The sequence below is a fragment of the Humulus lupulus genome, chromosome 1 (assembly GCF_963169125.1).
Source record: "Humulus lupulus chromosome 1, drHumLupu1.1, whole genome shotgun sequence".
NCBI classification, from domain to species: domain Eukaryota; kingdom Viridiplantae; phylum Streptophyta; class Magnoliopsida; order Rosales; family Cannabaceae; genus Humulus; species Humulus lupulus.
In genome coordinates this window covers 263321256-263346624 of record NC_084793.1, presented here as the reverse complement: position 1 = coordinate 263346624, position 25369 = coordinate 263321256, and the positions used below count along the sequence as shown (strand labels likewise).

At 35.7% G+C, this 25369-nt stretch overlaps 5 protein-coding genes and 1 long non-coding RNA gene across 8 annotated transcripts; all 6 read right to left on the bottom strand.

Moving 5' to 3' along the window:
* Nucleotides 1-1046: 1046 nt before the first annotated feature.
* LOC133806043 (uncharacterized) lies at nt 1047-4078 on the bottom strand. 3 transcript variants are annotated; one of them, XM_062244188.1, is made up of 8 exons: nt 3946-4061; nt 3305-3859; nt 2985-3239; nt 2119-2452; nt 1904-2036; nt 1684-1788; nt 1423-1591; nt 1047-1344 (listed from the first exon to the last, which is right to left on the bottom strand). In XM_062244188.1, exons 2-4 carry the CDS (start codon nt 3602-3604, stop codon nt 2174-2176), a joined length of 834 nt encoding a protein of 277 aa, XP_062100172.1. In that variant the 5' UTR covers nt 3605-3859; nt 3946-4061; the 3' UTR covers nt 1047-1344; nt 1423-1591; nt 1684-1788; nt 1904-2036; nt 2119-2173. The 3 variants fall into 3 exon arrangements, with proteins under 3 accessions (XP_062100172.1, XP_062100167.1, XP_062100164.1); XM_062244183.1 differs by lacking the exons at nt 1047-1344; nt 1423-1591; nt 1684-1788 and having other exon boundaries at nt 1870-2036; nt 3305-3863; nt 3946-4078; XM_062244180.1 differs by lacking the exons at nt 1047-1344; nt 1423-1591; nt 1684-1788 and having other exon boundaries at nt 1870-2036.
* On the bottom strand, nt 1126-2159 carry LOC133833454 (uncharacterized). Its single transcript, XM_062263444.1, has 6 exons — nt 2119-2159; nt 1866-2036; nt 1684-1788; nt 1423-1591; nt 1257-1344; nt 1126-1151 (listed from the first exon to the last, which is right to left on the bottom strand). The coding sequence occupies exons 1-6, from the start codon at nt 2157-2159 to the stop codon at nt 1126-1128; spliced, it is 600 nt and encodes a 199-aa protein (XP_062119428.1).
* On the bottom strand, nt 3666-6747 carry LOC133833438 (uncharacterized). Its single transcript, XM_062263443.1, has 7 exons — nt 5997-6747; nt 5809-5908; nt 5088-5717; nt 4555-4945; nt 4148-4471; nt 3946-4053; nt 3666-3863 (listed from the first exon to the last, which is right to left on the bottom strand). The coding sequence occupies exons 4-7, from the start codon at nt 4939-4941 to the stop codon at nt 3666-3668; spliced, it is 1017 nt and encodes a 338-aa protein (XP_062119427.1). The 5' UTR covers nt 4942-4945; nt 5088-5717; nt 5809-5908; nt 5997-6747.
* On the bottom strand, nt 5064-7513 carry LOC133833422 (uncharacterized). The gene is made up of 3 exons (XM_062263442.1): nt 6974-7513; nt 6014-6646; nt 5064-5717 (listed from the first exon to the last, which is right to left on the bottom strand). Exons 1-3 carry the CDS (start codon nt 7511-7513, stop codon nt 5064-5066), a joined length of 1827 nt encoding a protein of 608 aa, XP_062119426.1.
* LOC133806038 (uncharacterized) lies at nt 6819-9220 on the bottom strand. The gene is made up of 2 exons (XM_062244174.1): nt 8830-9220; nt 6819-8704 (listed from the first exon to the last, which is right to left on the bottom strand). The coding sequence occupies exon 2, from the start codon at nt 8537-8539 to the stop codon at nt 7574-7576; it is 966 nt and encodes a 321-aa protein (XP_062100158.1). The 5' UTR covers nt 8540-8704; nt 8830-9220; the 3' UTR covers nt 6819-7573.
* A 223-nt stretch (nt 9221-9443) lies between these two features.
* On the bottom strand, nt 9444-14978 carry LOC133832524 (uncharacterized). The gene is made up of 5 exons (XR_009892574.1): nt 14766-14978; nt 14461-14653; nt 11615-11666; nt 10027-10078; nt 9444-9677 (listed from the first exon to the last, which is right to left on the bottom strand). It is a non-coding gene; the product is annotated as an uncharacterized LOC133832524 (long non-coding RNA).
* Nucleotides 14979-25369: the final 10391 nt, after the last annotated feature.

Genomic DNA, 25369 nt, shown 5'->3' with positions numbered 1-25369 from the left:
GCAATTGAAATGTTGACCAGCCATGAGTTGGAGAACTTTAGAGTGGCGCATACACGTTTGGCCTGCTCGACCGCCACAGTCAAGATATTTTGTGGGACTTAGAGTATAAAAGTCCAATTTTGTCGCTTAGGATGACTATTTTGTACAGGCTGAATGTAATTATGTTTTGATAAACCTTTTTGGGATCCCTTGTATATATTTTAAGTTTTAATGAAAAATTTATACCTTTTGACGAAAAATTTAGTACCTAAATCGTTATTTAATTTTAGTTACACCTTTGAGTCGAAATAACTCAATTAACGAGTTAAGAACAATTTTTATTACACAGTGTAACAACCTTGGATTAGTAGGGTGTTACAAAATATATAGTTTATTGTTGAGCTTTGATTTCCGTCTAGAAAAAGAAGATGTTGTTGACCAGTTGAGCTCCCTTTAAGCCAATTTGGCCAAGAATTCTTTATCCATAAATACTCCCACCCAAAATCACCCTGTTGTCACCCACACTCACTTTCCCTTTCCTTCTCCCCCTTTCCCCAATATCCCAAACACTCAGCTCCTAATCCTAATGTTCTTGGTAAACCTCCCAACACTTCTGCCATATCTTTTATATCCCCATTTTATACCAATTGGAAATTTCCCCACAAAAGAACAACCATTCTCAGCCTCCCACTACTACAAAATTGACATGGGACGATGGTTTTAAACCGTCGTATGGACTCTCATACGTCGGTTCTAATACCGTCGTCCCATGCAATGTCATGCCATGTAAAACATAAAACGACGGTTGAAATAAAAGTGTCCTCTCCTGTCGTACATGAGATGATGGGTCATATACAAACGTTGTCTCTTGTGGTACATGAGACGACAATTTCTATGCAAGCGTCATCTACTGTAATAAATGAGACGACAGTTCCTACTAAAGCGTCATCTTCCTGCAGTACATGATATGACAATTTATGTGCAAGCATCGTCCCCTGCTATACATAAGACAACAAGTTCATGGAGACCGACGTCCCATGTAGAATATGAGAATTTTTTCATTTCTTTATTTTCAACTACTATATTCATTCATAATTTCCTGTGTAATTACAACATAGTTCAGACATAATCAATAGGCAGACAAAATCAATAAAACTCAGCATGTTCCAAATCTACAATTACAATATCAAAATATACACTTGGAATAACTATGTAAGTACTAACTAAATACTACAATTAGTATATTTTTTAATTCTAATTTCAAAAGTTACTCTAACTATGACTCATCCGCTCAAGAAGCTTGGCTGCCCATTCATTTCGAGTTTCATTAATTTCACCAGGTGTATCTGTATTCTTTCCACCACACTACAAAACACAAAATAAAAACTAAGTCAGAAATTAAATCCAATAGAATTGTAGTTCAATACTAATAAATACACTTACATTACTAGTTAGCCATCGCATTGGTGTCTCATTCAAGCAATAGTCCTTCATCATCCTTATGATATAAAAACCGCATTCTACTGACGATGTTTGACGAGGGCAATTGACTATTTTCCACTTGTAATTTTTTTCATTCCTTCCTGTCTTTCGCTTAATGTGTGAAGAGACACTATACATACATCAATATGAAGAGCATATTAATTTTTTATTTCCATATCAAATAACCATATTATATTCTAAAATGAGTTTCAAATGTATTACTTGTTCATAAGGTTCTTCAAATCATTTGGAGGAGATTTTCTAAGTGGATCAAGATAGTAACATGTATGGCCATCTGGATCAATGATCACTAACATCCAGTGACGTCTGCATTTAAACAAAGTTATTAAAATAAACATCATAAGGTATAAGTAAAATTAATATTAAATGAAAAATTTACTTACAAGAAATGATATGGCATTAACCAAGTTTGACCCATTACTGTGTTATTGATACGCTCTGAGATAATTTCAGCCCGATTATCCATATTTGTCCCAATTCTCGATGACCACGATGGCTCAATGAAACCAAAAAAGTGTGATATCTCTCTATCGCACAACTCGGAATATATTATACTACATACATGAAAGTTAATGATATTATAGTTATACTTAAAAAGAAACTAAAATATATAATGTTTATTAATTTAAAATTTACCTGATATAGAATGAAATGCAAGACACGCCGATTTCTTCCATAAGTCCAAAGTGTACTATATCCTCATGTGAGATAAGGTATATTGTTCGCCCATAATATTGGTCTCCATAAGAATGTCAATCATGAATCCTGGTTCTACGTACTTAACTGAACCTAGAAGTATCTTCAAAAACATGGGAAGTCCAGTGGGAACCTTGAAGATAATCGGCGACTTACTAGCCATACTTGATCCTGCCTCTTCTTGAGTAGTGGGAAGATGTTGTGGAGGATGTTTTAGGCCTTGTGTTGGCGGACAAGCTGCTGAAATCCTCTTTCTCTTTAGTCTCTTGGGTTCCTTCACAATTAACATAGAAAAGTTAGATAAAAAAATCACAAAATACATTTAATTTATTATCAATGCAAATACCCGTCCAAAATTGATCTCTTCCTTTCATATATATATAATATTCTTCATGGAGGGCTATAATTCTTTTAGTTGTAATAGGTGAGAACAAATGTATTAAAAAATGTAAGAATTTAGGAGTGTGAACATATATGGTTGTACATGGGAGGCATAATGAGAAAGACATTTTGAAAATATCGCAAAAGAGAAGTTTCTAACACACTATTTTATTATTTGTCTGCAGCAACACTTGCAATTTATAGGTTGTATTTCAACCAAAACCAATAATGTAAATATATAATTTAAGAGACTAATTAAGTATGCTATGTCAATTCCTTTGGCACATGGCTCCTTACCAGTACCACACCATATATTTCTTTGTCAAAATCCCCATCTATTACACAATTTACTCCCTCTCTCTCCATGAAATTAAACATTAATGGATCTTTCAAGATGAAAATTTTTACAGCACACTAAAAGTTACCTGTTCATGATCATAAGTAATTATCAGATGCGATGGCCAAGCAACATAACTGTTGACCGCATGAACCACAAGAGTCATCTCATCCCCAACTGAGATAGGTAGTTTTGCACTCCCATCTAGACATCTATCAACAACCACGCGATAGTTACCAGGTGCTAAACTTTTCCCATGTACCTTGCCTTTGGTAGCCACCACCCGTCCAAGAGCCACAACATCACCGCCTTGCTCAATGTATAATTTGCACTTAACATCTTTCTGCAATGATGTTATAGTTAGTATAAGTTAAATAATCATTTCTTAAAAAATATAAGAGAATTTACCTTTAGTGGCTCAGGATGAATAGAAGGTGAAGGTGTAGGTGTCTCATACAAAGTACTAGTGTCAACAGGTGCCTCAACTCCTGGAGTAGTGTCCATCAGTACCTCAACTTCTGGAGTAGTGTCAATTGGTGCCTCAACATCTGGAGTAGTGTCCATCGGTGCCTCAACTTCTGGAGCAGTGTCAATTGGGGCCTCAACTTCTATTGTATTGACTCTAGAATGGCTACCAAAGCTAGAATGACTATCAAAGTTAGCTTGCACATGTGCCATCTTGGTTGATAATTCTTCAAGCTTGGACATGAACGATTCTTTCAACTTTTCAATCTCTTCCCTATGTCGTATGTTGGATTATCGTTCGAACTCAATTTGTTTTTTCTGCAAGCCTCTTAGACCCCCCCCCCCCCCCAATAGGCTTATGAAAGTAGTCTCTTTGTGTGACACCTCGACTCTGGCCTCGAACTCGACCGGGGTGCTCAGCAGTACCTAACACTTGTGTTAGGATGTCATTTGTTCCGATTTCAATCAGTTTGCCCTCTTTTCTTTGCTCAAGCATGTCTTCCTGTACAAAATTTAATCAATTATATGTTTGTTACTAAAATATAAAACAATTACCAAAAGTCATTTAACATTTTACAACTTACAATGGCCTCTCCCTTGACCTTGTCACGCTCGGTGACATAGTTGCCAGAAGAATCTTTTCTGGCCTCCTTCCAGAGTATAGATCGATCTATTTGCTCTGTTGTGCCCCACTTAGCTTGTTGCATGTAATAGAATTAGGTCAATTTTAACATCAAATGAAGAAAACATAAAATCAGGCATAATACGTTCTATATATGTACTTACTAAATCAGCTTCCAATTCAGTATAGCTATGGCGTGAAGTCCTATGAGGGTATTGTAAATTATTACGCCTTTCTTGTTGTAATTTTCTAAAATCTTGAAACTCTTTGGATGTCCTTCTCTTGACAAATTCTTTCCAATGTGTTTCTTCTATATGATAGCTTGGTGGAGGTTTATCGAGACCATGAGGGTTTGCTTCCAAAAGAGATGGGTCATTAAGGTAAGGGACTATAAACTTCTTGTTCAAATTACATTTGAATTGTCTCCACTTATTACCCACTGAGCCAATAATATTTTTTCGCATATTCTCATCTAGGTGGAAAGCTAGCTGCAAATAGTTTAAGAAACCTTGTAAGCAAAAGAAAATATAAAACTCATCAATTTATTTCAAAACATAGTAAAATGTCTTACATTGACATCCTTCCATAAGCTGTCCAATATAGATTTAGGAACTTCGCGCCAATTGTCAATGTTAATTGGCACCATACTTTTGGCTTGCATTCCTGAATAACATTGAAGCTCTCTGTTTGGGGTCCCGATCGATTGCCCCCTGCTATTGAACCTCAAATGGCGTTTGATTCCTTTAATTTTATCTGCTATGATCTTCGTCAATCGCACTATGCCTCGTGTCCGCTTATATGTTTTCTTTTTATCTTCCGCGTTCTCTTTATTATTATCCTCCTCCTCGTGGTCAACATCCATGGAACCACCATCAGTCTGCTCATCGATAGAATCAACATTAGCTTGCTCATCATCACCCTCTAGGTACTCCTCAAGGTGCTCATCAAATGGATCCATGATCCTGTCAACACATGAAACATAAATTATTAGAAAATGTAAAAATCAATGAAGTAAATTTTTAAGTAAAAGAAATATTAAGATCAACGAAGAAAATTTATAGTAAAAGATAATATTATATGTCATTCATAAAAATGAAATCTTACTATCCAAATTCCATCACCATCTTTTCGTACATATGGCCCAACAATTGCTTCAACTCCCTCAAACTCAGGGATAAAACCACACTCTTTTTCTGAAGTTTGTAATTCACCAAAGTCATGTTGTTGATCGTCATCATGCACTTTGTCTCTTGGTTGTGAAGCAAGCACTATTGACCATCTTGATGAAGTAGGATCCTCAACATAAAACAATTGTTTAGCTTGACTTGCCATTATAAATGAGTCTTTTTTATGTCCTATTTTATTCAAATCAACTTTAATGAAACCTAACTTTTCTTTCTCTACACCACTTTTGCTGTCTACCCAATCACACTTGAACATCGGCATCCTAAATTCACGATAATCAAGCTCCCATATTTCTTGAATGACACCATAAAATTTCATCTCACCATATATAGGGTTCTTGTCACGTGCACTAGAGACTTGCAAGGTTTGAGCTACAATACTTACACCACTATTTTGGGTGACCCTAACATCATCACGAGCTTTAGTGTTGAACCTACAACCATTAATTATAAACACATCGTGCTTAATTGCCAATCGAGTCGGACCTAATGAAAGCCATCTCAAAGTTTCGGTAACTTCATGCAACTCATCGGTCAACTCTTTCTGAATCTACATTAATGAATAATACCTTAATTACATTTTGCAAACAATCGTTAAAAATGGTTTATATTGGAGTTTTCATTTTAAAGTAAAACATCACCTTATTAAGAAACCAATGTCAAAAGGTACGATGATGCTCATCTTGAATCTGCTTTCTAGATTTTGTTCGATTTTCCTTATTTAGATGTTGCAAATGTTCTCTGTATCGAATATTATTGTTACTACAACATAATAATCACTAAAAATATTTGTTTAAGTTAAGAAAATTAATTTAAATAATGTACTTACTCTATATAAGGTTGAACCTCATCTGTATTCTCCAAGACATTTTGATGAGCAACCTCCCAATCTTCTTTTTCCATTAAAGTAGGTTTTCCATTGTTGATACCCTTATTTTCTACAACTCCCTCTCTTGCCCTTACTGGAATTCCAATTGAGTCAACATTGACCATATACTCAGAACAGAATTCAACTACTTCTTCAGCTATATAAGATTCAACTATACAACCCTCTTGACGACTTCGATTTCGCACATAACCCTTGTAAACTTTCATCAACCTCTCGAAAGGGTACATCCATCGAAAACAAACTGGCCCACACAAGGTGACTTCTCTAACTAGATGAACTGCCAAATGAACCATTATATCAAAGAAAGATGGAGGAAAATATTGTTCGAACAAGCACAAAGTCTTCACAATTTCCAATTGAATAACCTCCAACTTTGATACGTCAATAACTTTAGAGCAAAGGGCATTAAAGAAGAAACACATTCTGATTATAGCATTTCTCACGGGGTTTTCTAATAAGCCTCGAATAGCTATTGGAAGCATTTGTTGCATTAACACATGACAGTCATGAGACTTTAGACCCTGTAGTCTACAATCTTTCAAGGAAACCAAATTTCGAATATTCGATGAAAAACCATCTGGCACCTTAATCTTTGCCAATGTTTCACAAAATTGGTGTTTCTCATCTTTTTTTAATGTGTAACATGCTGGAGGTAAATATGTTCGATTCTCTTATACTTTAGGAGCCAGCTCTTTTTTTGATTCAAACATTAGAATGAGATCACGACGAGCAGATATACTATATTTAGTTTTTCTAGGAATATTGAGTAAAGTTCCTATCAAACTATCACATATGTTTTTCTCAATATGCATGACATCGAGATTCTGTCTGACTAACAAATGTCTCCAATACTCCAATTAAAAAAAAATTGATTTCTTTTTCCAACATGTAGTATTCAAAGAATCATCATTGCTCACTTGATGTTTCTTGCTACGTTTTCGTTTCTTACTCATCTTACTTTTACCCTTTGATTTGACCCTACTTTCAATGTCTTCACATTCTTCGGTATTTGTGACTGGTTTTCCGAATCTATTATTTATCAAACGAATCTCTTCATAAATCTCTTCACCAGTCATTATTGGTGGAGGTCCTCGTAGTTCTTGCTTACCATTAAAGGCTTTCATTTGATTACGAAGATAATGCTCTGCAGGTAGAAACCTTCTATGCCCCATGTAACAAGTCTTTTTACAAAACTTCAATCTTGTTGCACTTGTTTGCTCCCCACATATTGGACATCCTTTATAACCCTTAACATAACACCCCGACAAGTTTCCATAAGCTGGAAAATCATTAATTGTCCATAAAAGTAACCCTCTCAGTATAAAACTTTCTTTACTAAAAGAATCATAGCAATCCACTCCATCCCACAACAACTTTAAATCATCTATCAACGGTGCCAAATAGACGTCTATATCATTTCCAGGTTGTTTACTTCCTGAAATTAACAAAGTCAGCATTGTGAATCTTCTTTTCATGCAAAGGTGAGGGGGGAGGTTGTAAATACATAATATCACTGGTCAGCAACTGTAAGACGAGCTCATATTGCTAAATGGATTGATGCCATCAGCTGAAAGACCAAGTCGAAGATTCCTAGGATCCTTTTTTATTACAGGCCATTTCTCATCGATAATTTTCCAAGCTAATGAATCTGCTGGATGTCTTAGTTTATCATCTTTGATCCTTCCATCCTCATTCCATCTTAAACTTTTAGCATGTTCTGGATTCCGAAACAAACGTATAAATCTTGGTATCGGTGGCAAATACCATAATACTTTAGCTGGAATCCCTTTCTTACCTTCTTTTCCTTCTTTACCTCTCTTCCATCTCGATGTCTTGCACGTAGGGCACTCGGTTGCATTTTCTAAATTGTTGCGGTATAAAACACAATCATTAGGGCAAGCATGTATCTTTTTATAATCCATTCCTAAAGTGCACAGAGTTTTTTTTGCCTCATAAAGGGAAGAAGGCATCTCATTGTCTTTTGGTAAAATCTCCTTCATCAAATCAAGCAACTTTGTGAAACTTATGTCACTCCAACCACTACCAGCTTTTAAATTGTATAATTTTACCAAAACAACCAACTTTGACATAGGTGACCCTGGAAAAATTGGTTTCTCTGCATCTCCTAAGAATTTTACAAATTCTTCTGGCCTATCCACAAATCGATCATCTGCATCTCTCACCATCTCTATAGGGTCATCAAACACTTGAGCAAATTCTTTATTTTCATTGTGTACTTTGGGGGTAGACTCAACTTGTTCTCCATGCCATATCCACTTAACATAAGTTTTGTCTATTCCATTGAAATACAAATGATTTTTTATTTCCTTTATATCCAATTTTTTCAAATTAGAACACTTTTGACATGGACAATGAACTCTCTTAGGATCCACTGTATTTTTCATGGCTATTTCAATAAAACTCTCAACTCCATCTTCATATTCCTTTGATAACCTATCTTTCGCCATCCAACTCCTACTCATTTTTTGAAAATTTGGGCGAAACCTCTTCTATAAGTTTGACTAAAACCTTCTTACATGCATAAAATTCCCTGGACACATGTTCAATTACAACATATCACCATAATGATCATCAACTAATTTAATAATTAGGCATCATCTCCCCTATACATATTTTATAAAAACTTCCTGCACACAGAAAATTCCCAGAACAATACATAATATAATCAAGTATTAAAAGTAAAATTCCCAAAACCATACATAATATGCACCTTAAATAAAATCAAAGTAAATTCATAGTTTAGTAAACTTACCAAAAGAATGCTAGTTTTATTCTTCTATGCCCAAACAAATCTTCAATACAAGGTTTTGTCTCAACCTAACTATATTAAACATGAACCATAAATTAGATGTTACAAATAATTCAACTATATAAGTCATTGTATGTATAACTAAAATAAATATTTTATAAACACTTCAACCCATTGTAGAAAAAAAATCACAATTAATAAAAGAAAATATGTTACAACAGTCATACAATTTATCCATCATTAAAACCATGTCTTATCACATAAGACTGCTGTTTTGAATTTGCTAAAATAAAGAAATTACTGCAACAATATACTTGTAGTATTACATTAATAAATAGACAAGTGCTTCAATATGTTTTTCATAATAAATTATATAACCCTTTTTTTGTACTAATAAAACAGTATTATTGTACACTTTATAATAACACATTTTCTACATTCTATAAAAATAGTTTGCATAACACAATTGTATGCTTATAAGAGTTTGAATTATTATAATATATTAGTTTTGATAACACTTATAATTTTTCTTTATTGTAGTATCATTAAAACAGTAAGCATCTACATAACATAATGCTATAACAAGCACAAACAGAGAAAAAAATACCAGTTTGATATCATCAAATAACTAACTTAGATTTTCCATTAAAATAACAATAAACTTAGGTTCACAAGAACATGTTAACTCGTCTTCCAAAATAATAATACCAAATGAAAATAAGAAATACAATTTTTAGATATAAAATCTCTCCTCCATACATATAATCCAAACTCTCAGATAAAATGGTTGAAACATGGATTAATGCATTAAGAATCTTTTGAACATGGAATTGACCTCATTTCTTGAATGTCTGAGAAACAAAAAGAGAAATCACATCAAGTGAGCTAGTGAATAATTAACAGTTTTTCTTAGAACAATAACTAAAGGTCACAGAAATGTAACATAGAACCTGCCAGATTAATAATGTAGCAATGAGAAAAAAGAAAATGTAAATACATATGGTAATGGCAATCATATTAATCTACTCACAACCATTAAAAATTCTAGGAAAAATTAAGTAAAACAACTTTTAGAGACAAGGAAGGTCAGAACACTAAACCAATTCTCATTCTCTTACTTTTTTATATGGTACTCACTTCTAATCTAATTTTAGTCTCTTAAAGATGCCATTGCAAAAGGATATTCATGCATATACAAACATGAGGTAGTAGCAGAGGAGACGAAACCCATTCACTGAATTAACTATAGTAGCTGTCATGACAAAAAAACAAAGTACATTACAACCAAACCAAATAAAGTAACACATAACAAAAGGCATCAAAGATAGCAAACTGAAAAAATAGAAAAAGAAAAAAGGAAAATATCCATAAAAAATCAACTAAAGTTCATTTATTTTTCAAAGGAATACCATGTGAAAGTATATTTTTTTCTAACTCAATATGATGTGGTTTCAATTAGTTTTGCATCAAGAAATAACAGTAGGAAAAAGTAGGAAAAAAGAAAGATGATTTATATGTAAAAATTAGCCTATAAAACAAATTTAGTTCACTCATACAAAGCCTTACAATTTTATTCAATCAAGTTATTCACAATCACATGGCTTGAAAAAGATAAAAGAAAAAAGATATATATATATATGTATATATAAACTGAAGAAATATACCCCAAACCAAATATGAAAAATCTTGTTTCTTTTATAGTATATAAATATATGGATGTTTTTTTAACAAATATACGCATAAAGCTTAATAACACGACTAATCATGTCTTCGTATAATTCAATTCAATTGAAATTGGTGATGTCTAAAGAAAGATGGCTTTTATCTATTACATATAAAAAAAAAATGCTAAAACCATCTCATGTAAAAATAAAATACGTATTTAACACCCGCATAATCATGTATATATTCAAAAAATTTGTTATAAATATTGATATTAATAAGTCTTGTACATATATATACTTAAATGTGATGGAGAAATACATAAATGAATAAACAATCTACAAAATCCTAAGATAGAAAAAAATAAATTAGAATGGAATACCCATAAATGCAATCAATTAAATAAAGCTCAAGACTGTAGAAAATATTATCTAAAAAAAAGACTATAAAAGATAAGAATGAAAGGTTAGTTAGGTTGGGAACCACCAAACGTTGGACAGATGAAAAGTAATATAGATGTCTTTTGGAGTAACAACACATATACATAAAGTAATTGTGTTTCAAGCATGTAATTCATGTGAACAAATATCCTAAGTTAGAACACAAATTCAAGTGAGCTAGTGAATGATTAACAGTTTTTCTTAGAACAATAACTAAAGGTCACTTGAAACAACTGAGAAATGTAACATGGAACCTGCCAAATTAATAATGTAGAAATGAGAAGAAAGAAAATGTAAATACATATGTTAATGGTAATCATATTAATCTACTCACAACCATTAAAAATTATAGCAAAATTTAAGTAAAACAACTTTTAGAGACAAGGAAAGTCAAAACACTAAACCAACTCTCATTCTCTTACTTTTTTTTATATGGTACTCACTTCTAATCTAATTTTAGTCTCTTAAAGATGTCATTGCAAAAGGATATTCATGCATATACAAACCTGGGGTAGCAGCAAAGGAGACGAAACTCAGTCAATGAATTAACTATAGTAGCTGTCATGACAAAAAAAGAACACTAAACCAACTCTCATTCTCTTACTTTTTTATATGGTACTCACTTCTAATCTAATTTTAGTCTCTTAAAGATGTCATTGCAAAAGGATATTCATGCATATACAAACCTGGGGTAGCAGCAAAGGAGACGAAACCCAGTCAATGAATTAACTATAGTAGCTGTCATGACAAAAAACAAAGCACGTTACAACCAAACCAAATAAAGTAACACAAAACAAAAGGCATCAAAAATAGCAAACAAAAAAAAAATAGAAAAAGAAAAAAGAAAAATGTCTATCATAAAAAATCAGCTAAACTTCATTTGTTTTCCAAAGGAATACTTTTTTCCAAAAGAATACCACGTAAAGGTATACAACATGATCATCCAAAAACAAAAACAAAAAAATTGTAAACCCCACCAAGAAGAGATGGATTAGAATTTGGTCAAAATTCAACATTCACTGTTACAAACCCATTATATCTAAGTCATAGTTCTATAAAAACACAAACACTATTATAGCCAAAAATAGATATGTTGGTTCCTATGCATGACAACAATAATTAAGATTATTAATTTGCTGCTCATAGGCATTGCCGGGAACTAGCTTAGCTACATAATTTTATTCCCCAGTCGACATGGGACAAAAAAAAAGACAATAAGGACTAAAACCCAATCAAATACTTCAAAATAATAAACAAGTAAAGTTTTTATTAGATAGGTGAAAATTACAGTACTATATATTCTACTACTGTATAATAATGAAAACAAAATATATATGTCTTTACATATAATTATAGCACAAGATCAGCTTAATCCAAATAAAGGTTAATTAGTTTTCCCGGTCTTTGTTTGAAGAAAGGAAATATAAAAGAATTTTTTTATCACAACATAATAATAAGAATTATGTCAAGTTTGATTAGCCAAAACTTTTGTATCAACAAAACTTAGGCCTACAATTATTTGACAACTACATACGGTCCGACATCCCCAATAAATTGGGTTTGCTTTATTTGTATTTGTAATTTTGAATTTGTGATATATATAAATATATATATTTCATTACTGCCTTTTTGCCCAAAAGAATGGAACCAAATGAATTGTATTTGTCATTGTAAGGTGGTGGTGGTGGTGGAGAAGGGTGTAAAGTTAAGCAGAGAAACAGTAACTTTGAAGGAAAAGGAAGTAATTAGTGCATAGTGGGCTTTCCAATGAAGTTTCATCACATATATATATATATAGAGAGAGAGAGAGTTCAAATAATCAAAACATACATCTAAGTAGCTAGCTGGTTTCCTTGGCTTTTAATTTAAGACTTATATAAGGTATTGTATGCTGAAGATTATACCAATAATTAATCCAAATAATCATCATCAATAACAATGAACAAAGCTTCTCTTCAAAAAAGTATACCTATATATAGTCATATACTTGCAGACAGGTTATACTTTATAGGGGTATATAAGCCTAATCTATATTTCTGTATTTATAATTACTATATAGTCAGAATTCTTCAAACTAACATTATAATCAAATAATGTTAATTATCTAAAATTTTACTTTTATCCGTAATTTTCTATTAGTCAATTGTAGACTTTTAAATTAAGAATGAACTGGTTCCGTCCATATATAAATGGATTAGATCTTTTTTTGGAATTTAGCATTCTCTGTTCCCTTGGCTGCATTTAGGTTTGTTACCAGATTGGCCAATGGATTTTTTTCACGAGGACAAAAAAGTTCAGATCCAATTGATTTGGATTCCAAAGGTGAAGTTGAAATTGAAGTTCAGCAGGAAGATGTGTTGGATACTCCTGAGGGAATAGTTTGTAGTTATGATGCCAGTTCTCAGAAATCTATTGTGGTTGATGGCTGTGAAACTGAGACTCATCATAGAAAAGGAGAGGAACAAGCTGCCACAGGTACCTTAGAAGTGTTGGAGGCTGCAGAAATTTTGTGTAATTTGAGAACTGAAGAGCCAGATGCTTCAGAGTGTAAAGAGTTTGAATGTTGGATTCAAGCAAATATCACATAAAACAACTTTTGTTTTGAAATTTTTGAAAGACAAAGGCAGGAAGAATCCTTTTATCTCAATGGAGGGAACAAAAGAAAGGAAATGGTCATATTATGCATTACCCCACAGAGCTGAGGGCATGGTTCTGACTTTTACTATTCTATGCCATTATGCATAAACTATTATTATGTGCTCATAAATCACATTTATGCATTCTTCATACAAAGCGTGCAACTTTCATTTATTGCCATATTGATTAGCTTATGTTGTTCAATTACAAATGAATATCCTTCTTGCTAATGTATGCTTCACATAATCACATATTCACACTTGAAAAAAGAAAATGGCAAGGGCTTGAATAACCATGAAGTAAGAAAGTACATAATTTGAACTGCTATGAAAAATGAAAGGTGGTAATGATCATTGGGAAAATGTTGCAAAAGGAATAAAGGTTGTCTCTATGGTTTATAATCATGAGCTAAAAGCAAATGCCTTAAAATCCAAAAAGAACAAGATTGTCTCTCATATTATATCAGCTTTGATCCCTTTGCTCTGATTTTTTGAAAAAAACATTTGTTCCAAAACAGTGAAGAAAAAAATCAATCTTGGTGTTGTCAAGACAACTCTCAGCTGTAATGACACCTTAAACACCCAAAAATAATTCCTACACAATATCAAGATCCTGTAATGACACCTTAGCACCAATAATAAACATTTATGCACTCAAACTCAGTACAAACAATGAAACAAACAACTGGTATGCACAGGAAAGAATTAAGAACAACAACTCTTCAAACAAGTACTTTAAAACTCAACAAAAACCAGCACTTCAATCTTTTATGTACACATAAAACTCTCGGTTGCAGAGTGATTCTCTTAATTAAAAATAATTCCAACACAAAAAAATATAGTGACTATATTTAAAGTATTTTCTCCATATTAAATTGAATCTAAAAAAAAATTACCTCATAAACAATTGAGGTCTGCCTAGTTTACCCAGGGTGGCCCGGTTCTTGCGTCGGCGGGGGGGTGGCCTGGTTCTTGCGTCGACGGGGGGTTGCCTGGTTCTTGCCGGGGTCGCCTGGTTCTTGCCGAGGCTGAGTGTGCGGGTGAGCGGGTGAGCTGGTGAGCGTGAGAGAAGAGTTTCAGAGAAGCCAACTGGTACAATTAAAAGATTAAGGGTTTTTCTTGCCGGGGTCGCCTGGTTCTTGCCGAGGCTGAGTGTGCGGGTGAGCTGGTGAGCGTGAGAGAAGAGTTTCAGAGAAGCCACTGGTACAATTAAAAGATTAAGGGTTTTTCTTGTTTTGTTAAATTTGATTTGGGCCTATTTTTGACTGAGGGATATTTTGAGTGAGCCTCTAATTGTTTTGTTTTATTTATTACTTTCAAAAAAAAAAATTATATCACATATTAAACATGCAAACATTTTTTTTCTTTTTTAAGGAATAATCTTTTTTTTACAAGTGGATTAAATTTTTTTTATATAAATTATTTTTAGTTTAAAAAAAAAAAAGAAACATATGCATGAGTAATATATTTTAATATTAGACATATGTAAGTATTATTAATATAATATAATTAATTAAAAGTATAATATTATATATAAAAATTTAACAACTAATTAAAGTATTAATAGATATGTCTAGACAATAATTTTTATAAATATTAAAATATATATGTGATCCAATAATATTAAATATATTAATACCCTTTTAAAAAAAGGCTTATTAGGATTTTTTTCCGAACTATTACGACTACCAAATCGTGCCTCCTGAATTTTTTGGCCTGTTAAAAATTCCCCTTGAACAATTCATGTTATTGAAATGAGGGACTTCCGTCCAATTTTGCTAACAGAATAGTGATATGGCGTGCTGATGTAGATTGCTACTTGTATAATTTAAAAAATAGATAGGCTTTTACCCCCCAAACTATTACAGTTCCCAAATTATGCCCATCGAATTCTAAAATTTAAAATTAAAAGGATATTTTGAATATTTGATTTAAGTTTGAAGTATTATTAATATAATATAATTAATTAAAAGTATAATATTATATATAAAAATTTAACAACTAATTAAAGTATTAATAGATATGACTAGACAATAATTTTTATAAATATTAAAATATATATGTGATCCAATAATATTAAATATATTAATACCCTTTTAAAAAAAGGCTTATTAGGATTTTTTTTCCGGACTATTACGACTACCAAATCGTGCCTCCTGAATTTTTTGGCCTGTTAAAAATTCCCCATAAACTATTCATGTTATTGAAATGAGGGACTTTCGTCCAATTTTGTTAACAAAATAGTGATATGGCGACACTGGAGTGCTGATGTAGATTGCTACTTGTATAATTTAAAAAATAGATAGGCTTTTACCCCCCAAACTATTACAGTTACCAAATTATGCCCATCGAATTCTAAAATTTAAAATTAAAACAATATTTTGAATATTTAAAAGAAAATATTAAAAACATTAAACTAAAAAATCATTTTTTTAAAAATTAAATCATACAAAATAAAAACTTAAAGCGATATAGGTGACACCAAAGTTGAATGTTGCAAGGGACCCGCATGAGCCCAGTCTGTCGACGATGTCACTACCCTCATTCTGACGCATGCCCAACACCCAAGCCAATTTTTTGTCACCATCAATTTTTTTTTAATTTTAATGATTTTTTTAAATTTTTTTTAATATTCAAAAGATTGTTTAATTGTAATGGTAATAGTTCGGGGGCAAGAATACTATTTATTATTTATATTATAAATGAAGCATTGACATGGCAATACCACATCGCCCACCAAACTACCACATCACCATTCCATTAGCGAAATTGGAAGGAAGTCCCACATTTCAGTAACGTGAATAATTAAAGGGGAATTTTTAATCAGTTCAAAAATTCGGGAGGCACGATTTGAATCAGTAATAGTTCGGGGGAAAAAATCTCAATAAGCCTTAAAAAAAATAATAATAATAAGACGACACACATAAGACAACAGTCTAAGTAGAACTGTCTAATTGTGTTAAAAATAAACACGTGACGACATTCTTCTAAGAATTGTTGTCTAATGTAAGTTTTGTTGTGCATGGCATGACGTTTCTAGAGAGTTAGTCGTCATATGTTTATTTTTAACATAAGAAGACAGGTCTACTAAAACCGTCATCTCATGTGTGTCATCTAAGTACAGTTTTGTAGTAGTGTCCTAAACCAAGATGCCAAATAAGTAATAAACCCAGTCACACTGCTAATATTTTCTACCACCACACAAATCTTGATTATCAACCTGCCCCACTCCTCCCTGAACCTTTATTGCCCTCTTTCCCTTGACCATCCTCCCTCGGGTTCCCATACCAATCCCTCTACCTTTACAGCTTATGCAACCACACTTGGTGATCAGTCTTGGTCCGTTGATTTAGGGGCAACACATCATTTCACTCATGACTTAACTATGTTAGATTCGGCTTCGTTGTTCCATGGTGGTGAGTACGTGACTGTTCATGATTGTAAGCATATCTCCATTTCTCATATTGGAAATTCATTATTACCTAGTGCCTCTTCTTCTTATCGCTTATTTCATGTTTATCATACTCCTGCAATTTCAAAAAATCTTCTTAGTGTCTCTCAGTTGTGTCATGACAATAATGCTTATGTTGTGTTTTATCCCAATTTTTTCTTGGTTAAATCACGGGCCAATCATCAAATACTCCTCAAGGGCTTCTATAACATCCCAAAGTTCCTAATAAGTCTTAGTGCCTTATTAGGAGCCCAGGAGGGCAATATTGGAATATTTATGTGATTATGTATATTGCATGTGTTATATTATTATATGATTGATTATATATGTTTAAATGTATTAAATATGCGAAACATGCCCGCTTTTATTTAAATGGGCATATTTGTAACTTTGGCCCATTGAGGGTCTAATTGTGATTATATATATATTTGGTAAATCAGATCTGTGTATTGCTTATACTTTCAATTTGCAAACTAACAACACCAATTTGATAGGCCTGTCAACAGTCTATTACAACTTTTCAAACCATTATTCATCTATCATTTGTATCTTGTTAGTCATAAGGCTTCTAATTCTATTCTTTACATTAATTTGAATTTTTTGAATAAGAACTGTTACTGTATAAACTCTATGATTCCACAAAGCTTCATTTCTGGCCCACCAAATCTGATATATCAATGCAGCCAATGCCACTATGAGCACTTGCTTCCTTAATCTACAAATTCGTGACTTTTCTATCCACTGTAGCAGCTTGTGTAAGTTGGAAGCTGCTGAATTCCAATCTAGCCAGACCTTAATATGCCTTAGACATGTAGAGCTCAAGTGACAAGCAAAAAAAACATGTTCTCGTGATTCCTTGCTACTAGCACACAGCATGCATTGATTATCACTAGCTATATTGAATCTAAATAATCTATCCTTCAGTTGTAACCTGTCTAACAAAGCCAGCCATAAAATGAATCTATGCCTTGGTATGATGGCTCTATTCCAGACTTGCCTATACCAAGAAACCTTTTGATAGCTTTGTATCCCTCTGCAATCTTGTAAACCCCAGTAGAACAAATTTGTGCCATACTCAGATCCTTGTATTTCTCCATGACTTTTACTATCTACTTCCAACACCAGCTGCTGTCACTTGGTGCTTTATAGTCCAGCCATTCGATCTCTCTAATATACACAACATGTACTAATCTCACCCATAAAGAATCTTTTTTCAAGGCCACTGCCCAGACATATTTACCAATAGCTGCTACATTCCACTCTTTGATCCTCCTAAAACCCAAGCCTCCATCAGCCTTAGTTTTACAGATATCCTCCCAAGAAACCTACCCTGAAGTATTAGATTCAGCCATACTTTTCCATAAAAAGTTCCTGCAAATTGCATTAACTTGTCGCAAAACCTTTTTAGGAAGAATCATGATCTGTGCCCAATCTGTGTGTTATCCCCAAAATTTCAGTTCAATGACGTGGCAATCGAAGTGACAAGTGGAAATGCATGGTCAGTAAATGGTACATTAATAGTCAATAAATGTGTTGGCTCTTCGGAGTTGTGATAAAGTGATCTGACCGATCTAATAGAATTTATGTCCGACCGGTGAAGATTTTTGACTGACCAGAGATGTGTCATGCTAGACCAGAGATGTGCCATGTTAGACCAGAGATGTGCCATGTTAGATCGGTGGAGGGCATGGCCAACCGGTGAGGTGTTTGGCCGACCGGTGGAGTGCATGGTCGACCAGTGAAGTATTTGGTTGGCTGGCGAGGTGCTTGACCGACCGGAGGAGTGCTTGCCCGACCGGAGGAGTGCATAGCTGACTGGTCATATGTTTTGGCCGACCAGTTTTTCTCCAAGGAGTGACGTCGACTTACTGAACAGATTATTGTTATGCAAGCGAAGTTCCAGCAACAGCTTAGACTAGAATCAGTCGTGCCTACACGGGAATCTCTCAGTTTATCCCAAAGAAGTCGCATATTGTTGTGTTTTAAATGTTATTATTAATTAAATATTGTGAGAGTAACAGAAATGACTCGGTCAAAAGAAATATCTGATGTACGATCCATGAGCCTATAAATAAATGGCTCACGACATCATTTTGGGGGATCTGATCTTTTAGACTGAGAAAAACTCTTTATTTTGGAGACTTTGGGACTGTTACTTGGGGTATTCTTGGGGCATTTTCTAAGAGAGTTTAGAGAGAGAAACTATGTATTTTTCTACTTACACTTAAGAAACTCAGTTGGCTCAAGTTCATCTAATCTTAAGTGTAGGATATATATCACAACTCCAAGTGAATTATATGTGTCGTATTTTTCTCTTGAAGGTTCATTGTAGTTTTGACGTCTACTCGTCTTTGGCCAAAATCGTGGTCAATATTTTGGTGCTTTCATTGAGATCCAAAAGAGAAGAAACACACGAATATCGTATCAAGATGGCGCCCAAGAATACCAGTGTCGCATCCAAAAAGTCAGGCACATCAAAAGAGCCTGCTAGATCAGAAGGTCTTGGACTGCAGAACCCAGAGACTCAGCCTAGGGTCTTTCTCGAGGAGACCACTCAAGAAGTTGAACAACTCCAAGAAGCAATAGGTGCTTTCCAAGAGGAGATGGTGCAATTCAATGCTCGGCAGGAGTCTTTCGCTGAAGAGATGGCCAGGCAGAGAGCTGCGTTAGAGCAGCAAAGGCGCGATATGGAAGCCAGAAGCGAAGAACTCAGACAACGACAGGAAGAAGTTGACCGGAGACATCGTGAAGCAGCACTTGCTCTAGAAGCGGCTACCCAATTGGCCCAAGCTAATGCTCAAGACGTGGCACAAGCAGCCACCCAGGGAGCAATAAATAATAATGCTGGTCGAAGGACCACTGACAGAGCCAATTCTCGGGGACCGGACAGAAGCAGCAGTTACCCCCCTGGTCGAGAAGATGATGGAGACCGATCTAGAACTGCCTCGATGCAAAGGGAACACTCTAGAACCCCCTCCAGGAGCCACCGATCAGAAACTTCTAGATCAAGGAGTCACCGATCAGGCAGTAAAAAGACTCCACCCAGGTAGGATCAGACCAGAACTCCTCGAGATAAAAGGACTTCACAATTCAAATATGGGAATGGTCGTAATGAGGCTGATAGTCATCACACCGACCAGTCAAAGGAAAAGGAGGGCAACAACAAATAAGGAGGAAAAGACTTTCCGAGACGTACCGAAAAGCCTCCACTGTGTCCCGGCCAGCAGCGTAGTAGGAGAGAGCAAGTCCTGCGTAGTAAGCCCTCTGGAAAATCGAAGAGTACGGTGTTCAATCGGGCAGGAGAGCATGCTTCCCGGAAGGATTTAAGGGACGTTATCACCAACAAGAGGAGGACCATCCCGGTTAAAGGGAAAAATCTAAACCGCCCTGCCAGTCAAGTAGAAATACTTGACGGCAGTGCACCAGATGGTAATGCCCGACCAGGTGTTCAAGACCTTGGAACTTCGTCAGTTGCACCAGCCATGCAAGCCCAGCTTGATGTGCTAATGGCAGCAGTGCAAGGTTTGTCAAAACAACCTTCCGGGATGGATGCGATAGACCACTGAAGTGGCAGCCCATTTTGTGCCCGGATTAGAACAGCTCAGCCACTGGCAAAATATAAAGCACCGGTTCTGCCAGTATATACAGAAAAGGCAGATCCCATTAGACATGTTGGGAAATTTGAGGACCAGATGGAACTGCTCGGGGTAAGTGACGATTATCGGTGTAGAGTTTTCCCGACTACTTTGTCAGACACCGCTCAGGAATGGTATTGGAAGTTTAAGCTGAACTCCATTACCTCTTGGGAAGCATTTAGGAAGGAGTTTTGTAGACAATTCAACACTGCCCGGATTCCACCAGTTTATGCCAACCACTTGGCAGATATCAAACAAGGAAAAGATGACTCTTTAAATAATTATATATAGAGATTCATGAGAGAAGCCAATAGAGCAACTGCTGTAGGAGACGAGGGGAAGATGGTTGCCATATCCGCTGGGATAACTTATCGGAGCCCCTTGTGGGATAGTATACATAGAAATCCAATTTCAACACTTCAACAATTTCTTGACCGAGCAGACAAGTATATGAAATTGGATGATGCAATCGAGAAAGAGGAGAATGGCATAAACAATCCGGGCGGATCAACTGACCCTCCTAAGAATGATGGAAAGAAACGTGGAAATAACGGGTCTGATCACCATGAGAAAAAGAAAGCAAAGTTGAGTTCAAACGAAAAGCCAACCAAGTATGAGCCTTAGTTCACTAATTACACCACTCTCTCGGCCAGCTGAGCAGAGATATATCTTGCTAGTCATGAAGAGGTTCCCTACAAGAAGCCTCCCCCCATCAGGAAAGAGATGAGGAAGAGATATATGAATAAGTTTTGTTGTTTCCATGGATATTATGGTCACGACACGAATGAATGTAATCACCTCAAGGACGAGATAGAATTTCTTCTCCGGTCGGGCAAGTTGAGGAAGTACCAGGCAGAGACACCCCAAGGAGAAGGAGGCGGTAGCCATCCTGGGTTCAAACAACAAAGATCTTCACCCTTGCAGCCCAGGCCTGTGGAATTTACCTTAGAAACTATATATGGAGGTCCACACTTGGCTAAGGATAGCAACAAAGCAAGGGAGAGGTATGCTGAGACACTTCAACATGAGCGGGAGTGCTAGAATCAGGAACCACTGGAACGACGAGCGCCTGTGAATATATTATTTCTAAATATCGCTTTCAGAGTGGTAGTTTAATTTTAAGTTGTTTAACTTGTTATTTAAATTTGGTTTATGAGCTGGTTATTTGCTGACCAATCATCTATTTTTGAACAATTTTTGTTGTTTAAGACTCGTTATTAGACACGTTTTGTCCTTTTTAATTTACGAGTAATAAAAGAGACTACGTGCAGCGTGGTCGATTCTTGCTACAAATGTGCATGTGTGTTAATTATTCGAATAGTGTTCAACTGGTCGGTAAAATCGGACAGTGTTCAACTGGTCGATACGTTCAAGCAATGTTCAACTGCTCGAATATTTTCAATATATTCTATGTGTTTCACGAGCAATAAACTGCTCGAATATATTCGATCAAGTAGCAAGTGACCCAGGATCTTTCAACCCTCGATCGATTGAGGGGCACATGGGGTATGCTGGTATATAATTTAACACAGGAAATAAGAGCATGAGTAAACATATTTGCTTTTAGGCTGACTTGGAAAATTTTGAAGTCAAAAAAGGCCATTAAGCTAACTTGTTTGAAAAAGCTTAAGTAACTTGGAATTTTTCAAAATTTCAAGTTAGAAGAAAATATTCGTGTGACAATAAACATTATGCTCATAAAATGTTAGAGCAATAAGAGTGTGAGAAAGTATACTTAGTATGGACTTATGAAATGTCTAGAATTTCTAAGTTAGAAAACTAAGTACTCATATGAAAATATAAGGCATACATCAGAGTGACTTTACTATTCACAAAAAACTTATAACTTTTTAAGTCTAAAAGACCTAGAATGTTTCAAGTTAACAAAGAAAAGTAAAGTATAAATGCATGAACCATAAAAATTTTGTGCAAACCCGAGGACATAAGGGCATGCATCCAAGCGGTTAGGCAGTGGTGTCCGAGTAGCCAAGTGTGCAGCAAAGCGGCTATGCGTGTCTGAGTGTCTAGGGGTGTGTCCGAGTGGTGAGGGGGCATGTCCGAGTGGTTGTGTTGTGTGTTCCAGGATCTAGGCGTCAGAGGAGCTGTGGGCTAGGCATTCGAGGAGCTGTGTCCAAGGCTGCATGTGTCCGAGTGGCAAGAGCATGTATTTGAGCGGATGGTGTTGCATCCGAGCGGATGTTGGGGCGTGTCCGAGTAGACTGCGTGACATCTGAGCAGATGTGGAGTGGTGCCAATCGGATGGCGCACACGTGTTATGGCAGCTAGTGTATCATCCGAGCGGATGTGTGAAGTCACCTGAGCGGCCAGGCGCGCATCCAAGGAGCTGTTGCAGGTGCGTCTGAGGAGCTGCTACCGTGCATCCGAGGAGCTGGTAGGTGTGCATCCGAGCGGCTGTGCCGCGCATCTGAGAAGCCTGGTGCACCAAGGGAGGCGTGCATCCAAGGGGCTCTGCCCTAGTGCCGAGGAGTCAACATGCCAAGGGCTGCTATCCGAGGAGGTTATGTGCCCCAAACGGAGAGGGCATTCCCAACCCACAAGGCGGGCGTCCAAGTAGCAGGAAACAAAGCACCCAAGGGTCAGTAGTTAAGAAATTATTTGGGTCCCCGAGGACCAAATAGGCATTTCCAATCAGCTAAGCAAGCACAAGTTTACTAAAAAACGTGGAGCAAACATGTTTTCCTACTCATGGGGTACTACACAAGATCAAAAAATGGAATTTTAAGAATACAAAAGTGAAAGTTACTGACCGGATGGAAGCTTTTGGATGACCTCAAAAACATTTTGCTAGAGAAAAAGTTTATCATACGAGTAAATCATATAATAAACATGGGGGGCAAATGTTATCCCCAAAATTTCAGTTCGATGACGTGGAAATCAGAAGTGAGAAGTGGCAATGCATGGTCAGTAAATGGCACATTAATAGTCAATAAATGTGTTGGCTCTTTGGAGTTGTGATAAAGTGATCTGACCGGTATAATAGAATATCTTTCCGACCGGTGAAGATTTTTGACTGACCAGAGATGTGTCATGCTAGACCAGAGATGTGCCATGTTAGACCAGAGATGTGCCATGTTAGATCGGTGGAGGGCATGGCCAACCGGTGAGGTGTTTGGCCGACCGGTGGAGTGCATGGTCGACCAGTGAAGTATTTGGTTGGCTGGCGAGGTGCTTGACCGACCGGAGGAGTGCTTGCCCGACCGGAGGAGTGCATAGCTGACTGGTCATATGTTTTGGCCGACCAGTTTTTCTCCAAGGAGTGACGTCGACTTACTGAACAGATTATTGTTATGCAAGCGAAGTTCCAGCAACGGCTTAGACTAGAATCAGTCGTGCCTACACGGGAATCTCTCAGTTTATCCCAAAGAAGTAGCATATTGTTGTGTTTTAAATGTTATTATTAATTAAATATTGTGAGAGTAACAGAAATGACTCGGTCAAAAGAAATATCTGATGTACGATCCATGAGCCTATAAATAAATGGCTCACGACATCATTTTGGGGGATCTGATCTTTTAGACTGAGAAAAACTCTTTATTTTGGAGACTTTGGGACTGTTACTTGGGGTATTCTTGGGGCATTTTCTAAGAGAGTTTAGAGAGAGAAACTATGTATTTTTCTACTTACACTTAAGAAACTCAGTTGGCTCAAGTTCATCTGATCTTAAGTGTAGGATATATATCACAACTCCAAGTGGATTAGGCTATTACCAATAAATTGGGGCTGAACCACTATAAAATTATCTGTCGTATTTTTCTCTTGAAGGTTCATTGTAGTTTTGACGTCTACTCGTCGTTGGCCAAAATCGTGGTCAACAGTGTGAGTTGCCATCAGTACTGCATTAACTAAAATTTCTCTGCTCGCATAATAAAGGTTACTAGTGCTCCATACTTTAATCCTCTGAACCATTTTTTCCACTAAAACTATACATTCAATTGCTGGAAGTCTCTTTGCACAAATAGGTATCCCCAAGTATTGAAAAGGTAATTGTTGCCTTTGAAAACCAGAAGAAACCATTATCCTTTGAACCTCTGATTCATCCATGTTGCTGCAATACAAAGCTGATTTTGATGCATTCGACTGAAGTCTAGATGTTTGGGATAATAATTTCAATCCTTTGAGCATAAGATGGATCGATTTAAAATCCCCATGACAGAACAATAAGACATCATCTGCAAAACATAGATGATTTAGTTGAAGATATCCGCATCTTTCATGAAATTTAAAGCCTTCTATCTTTCCAATATTTAACATTATTCAGGATAAATATTCCATCCCAAGAACAAACAGAAGAGAAGATAATGGATCCCCCTGCCGTAGTCCTCTTTTTGCTGCAAAAAAACCATGTAAAGACCCATTAAACATGAGACTAAATCTGGGGGTCCTAACACAGATCATAACTAACTCAATAAACTCAATAGGAAAGTTGAAAGCAACCAACACTTCCTCTATAAACTCCCACTTAATGGTATCATATGCCTTATGCAAATCAAGTTTCATCATGCATTTCGGTTTGGAATTGCCCCTTCCATAATGCCTGATCAAATCTTGGCATAGCATTATGTTATATGCTATGTACCTCCCTTGAACAAAGCCACTTTGATTCTGAGCAATAAGATCTAGAAGTACCTTCCTTAATCGTGAGCAGACTAATTTAGTTGCAACTTTGTACACAACATTACAACAAGCAATAGGCCGAAA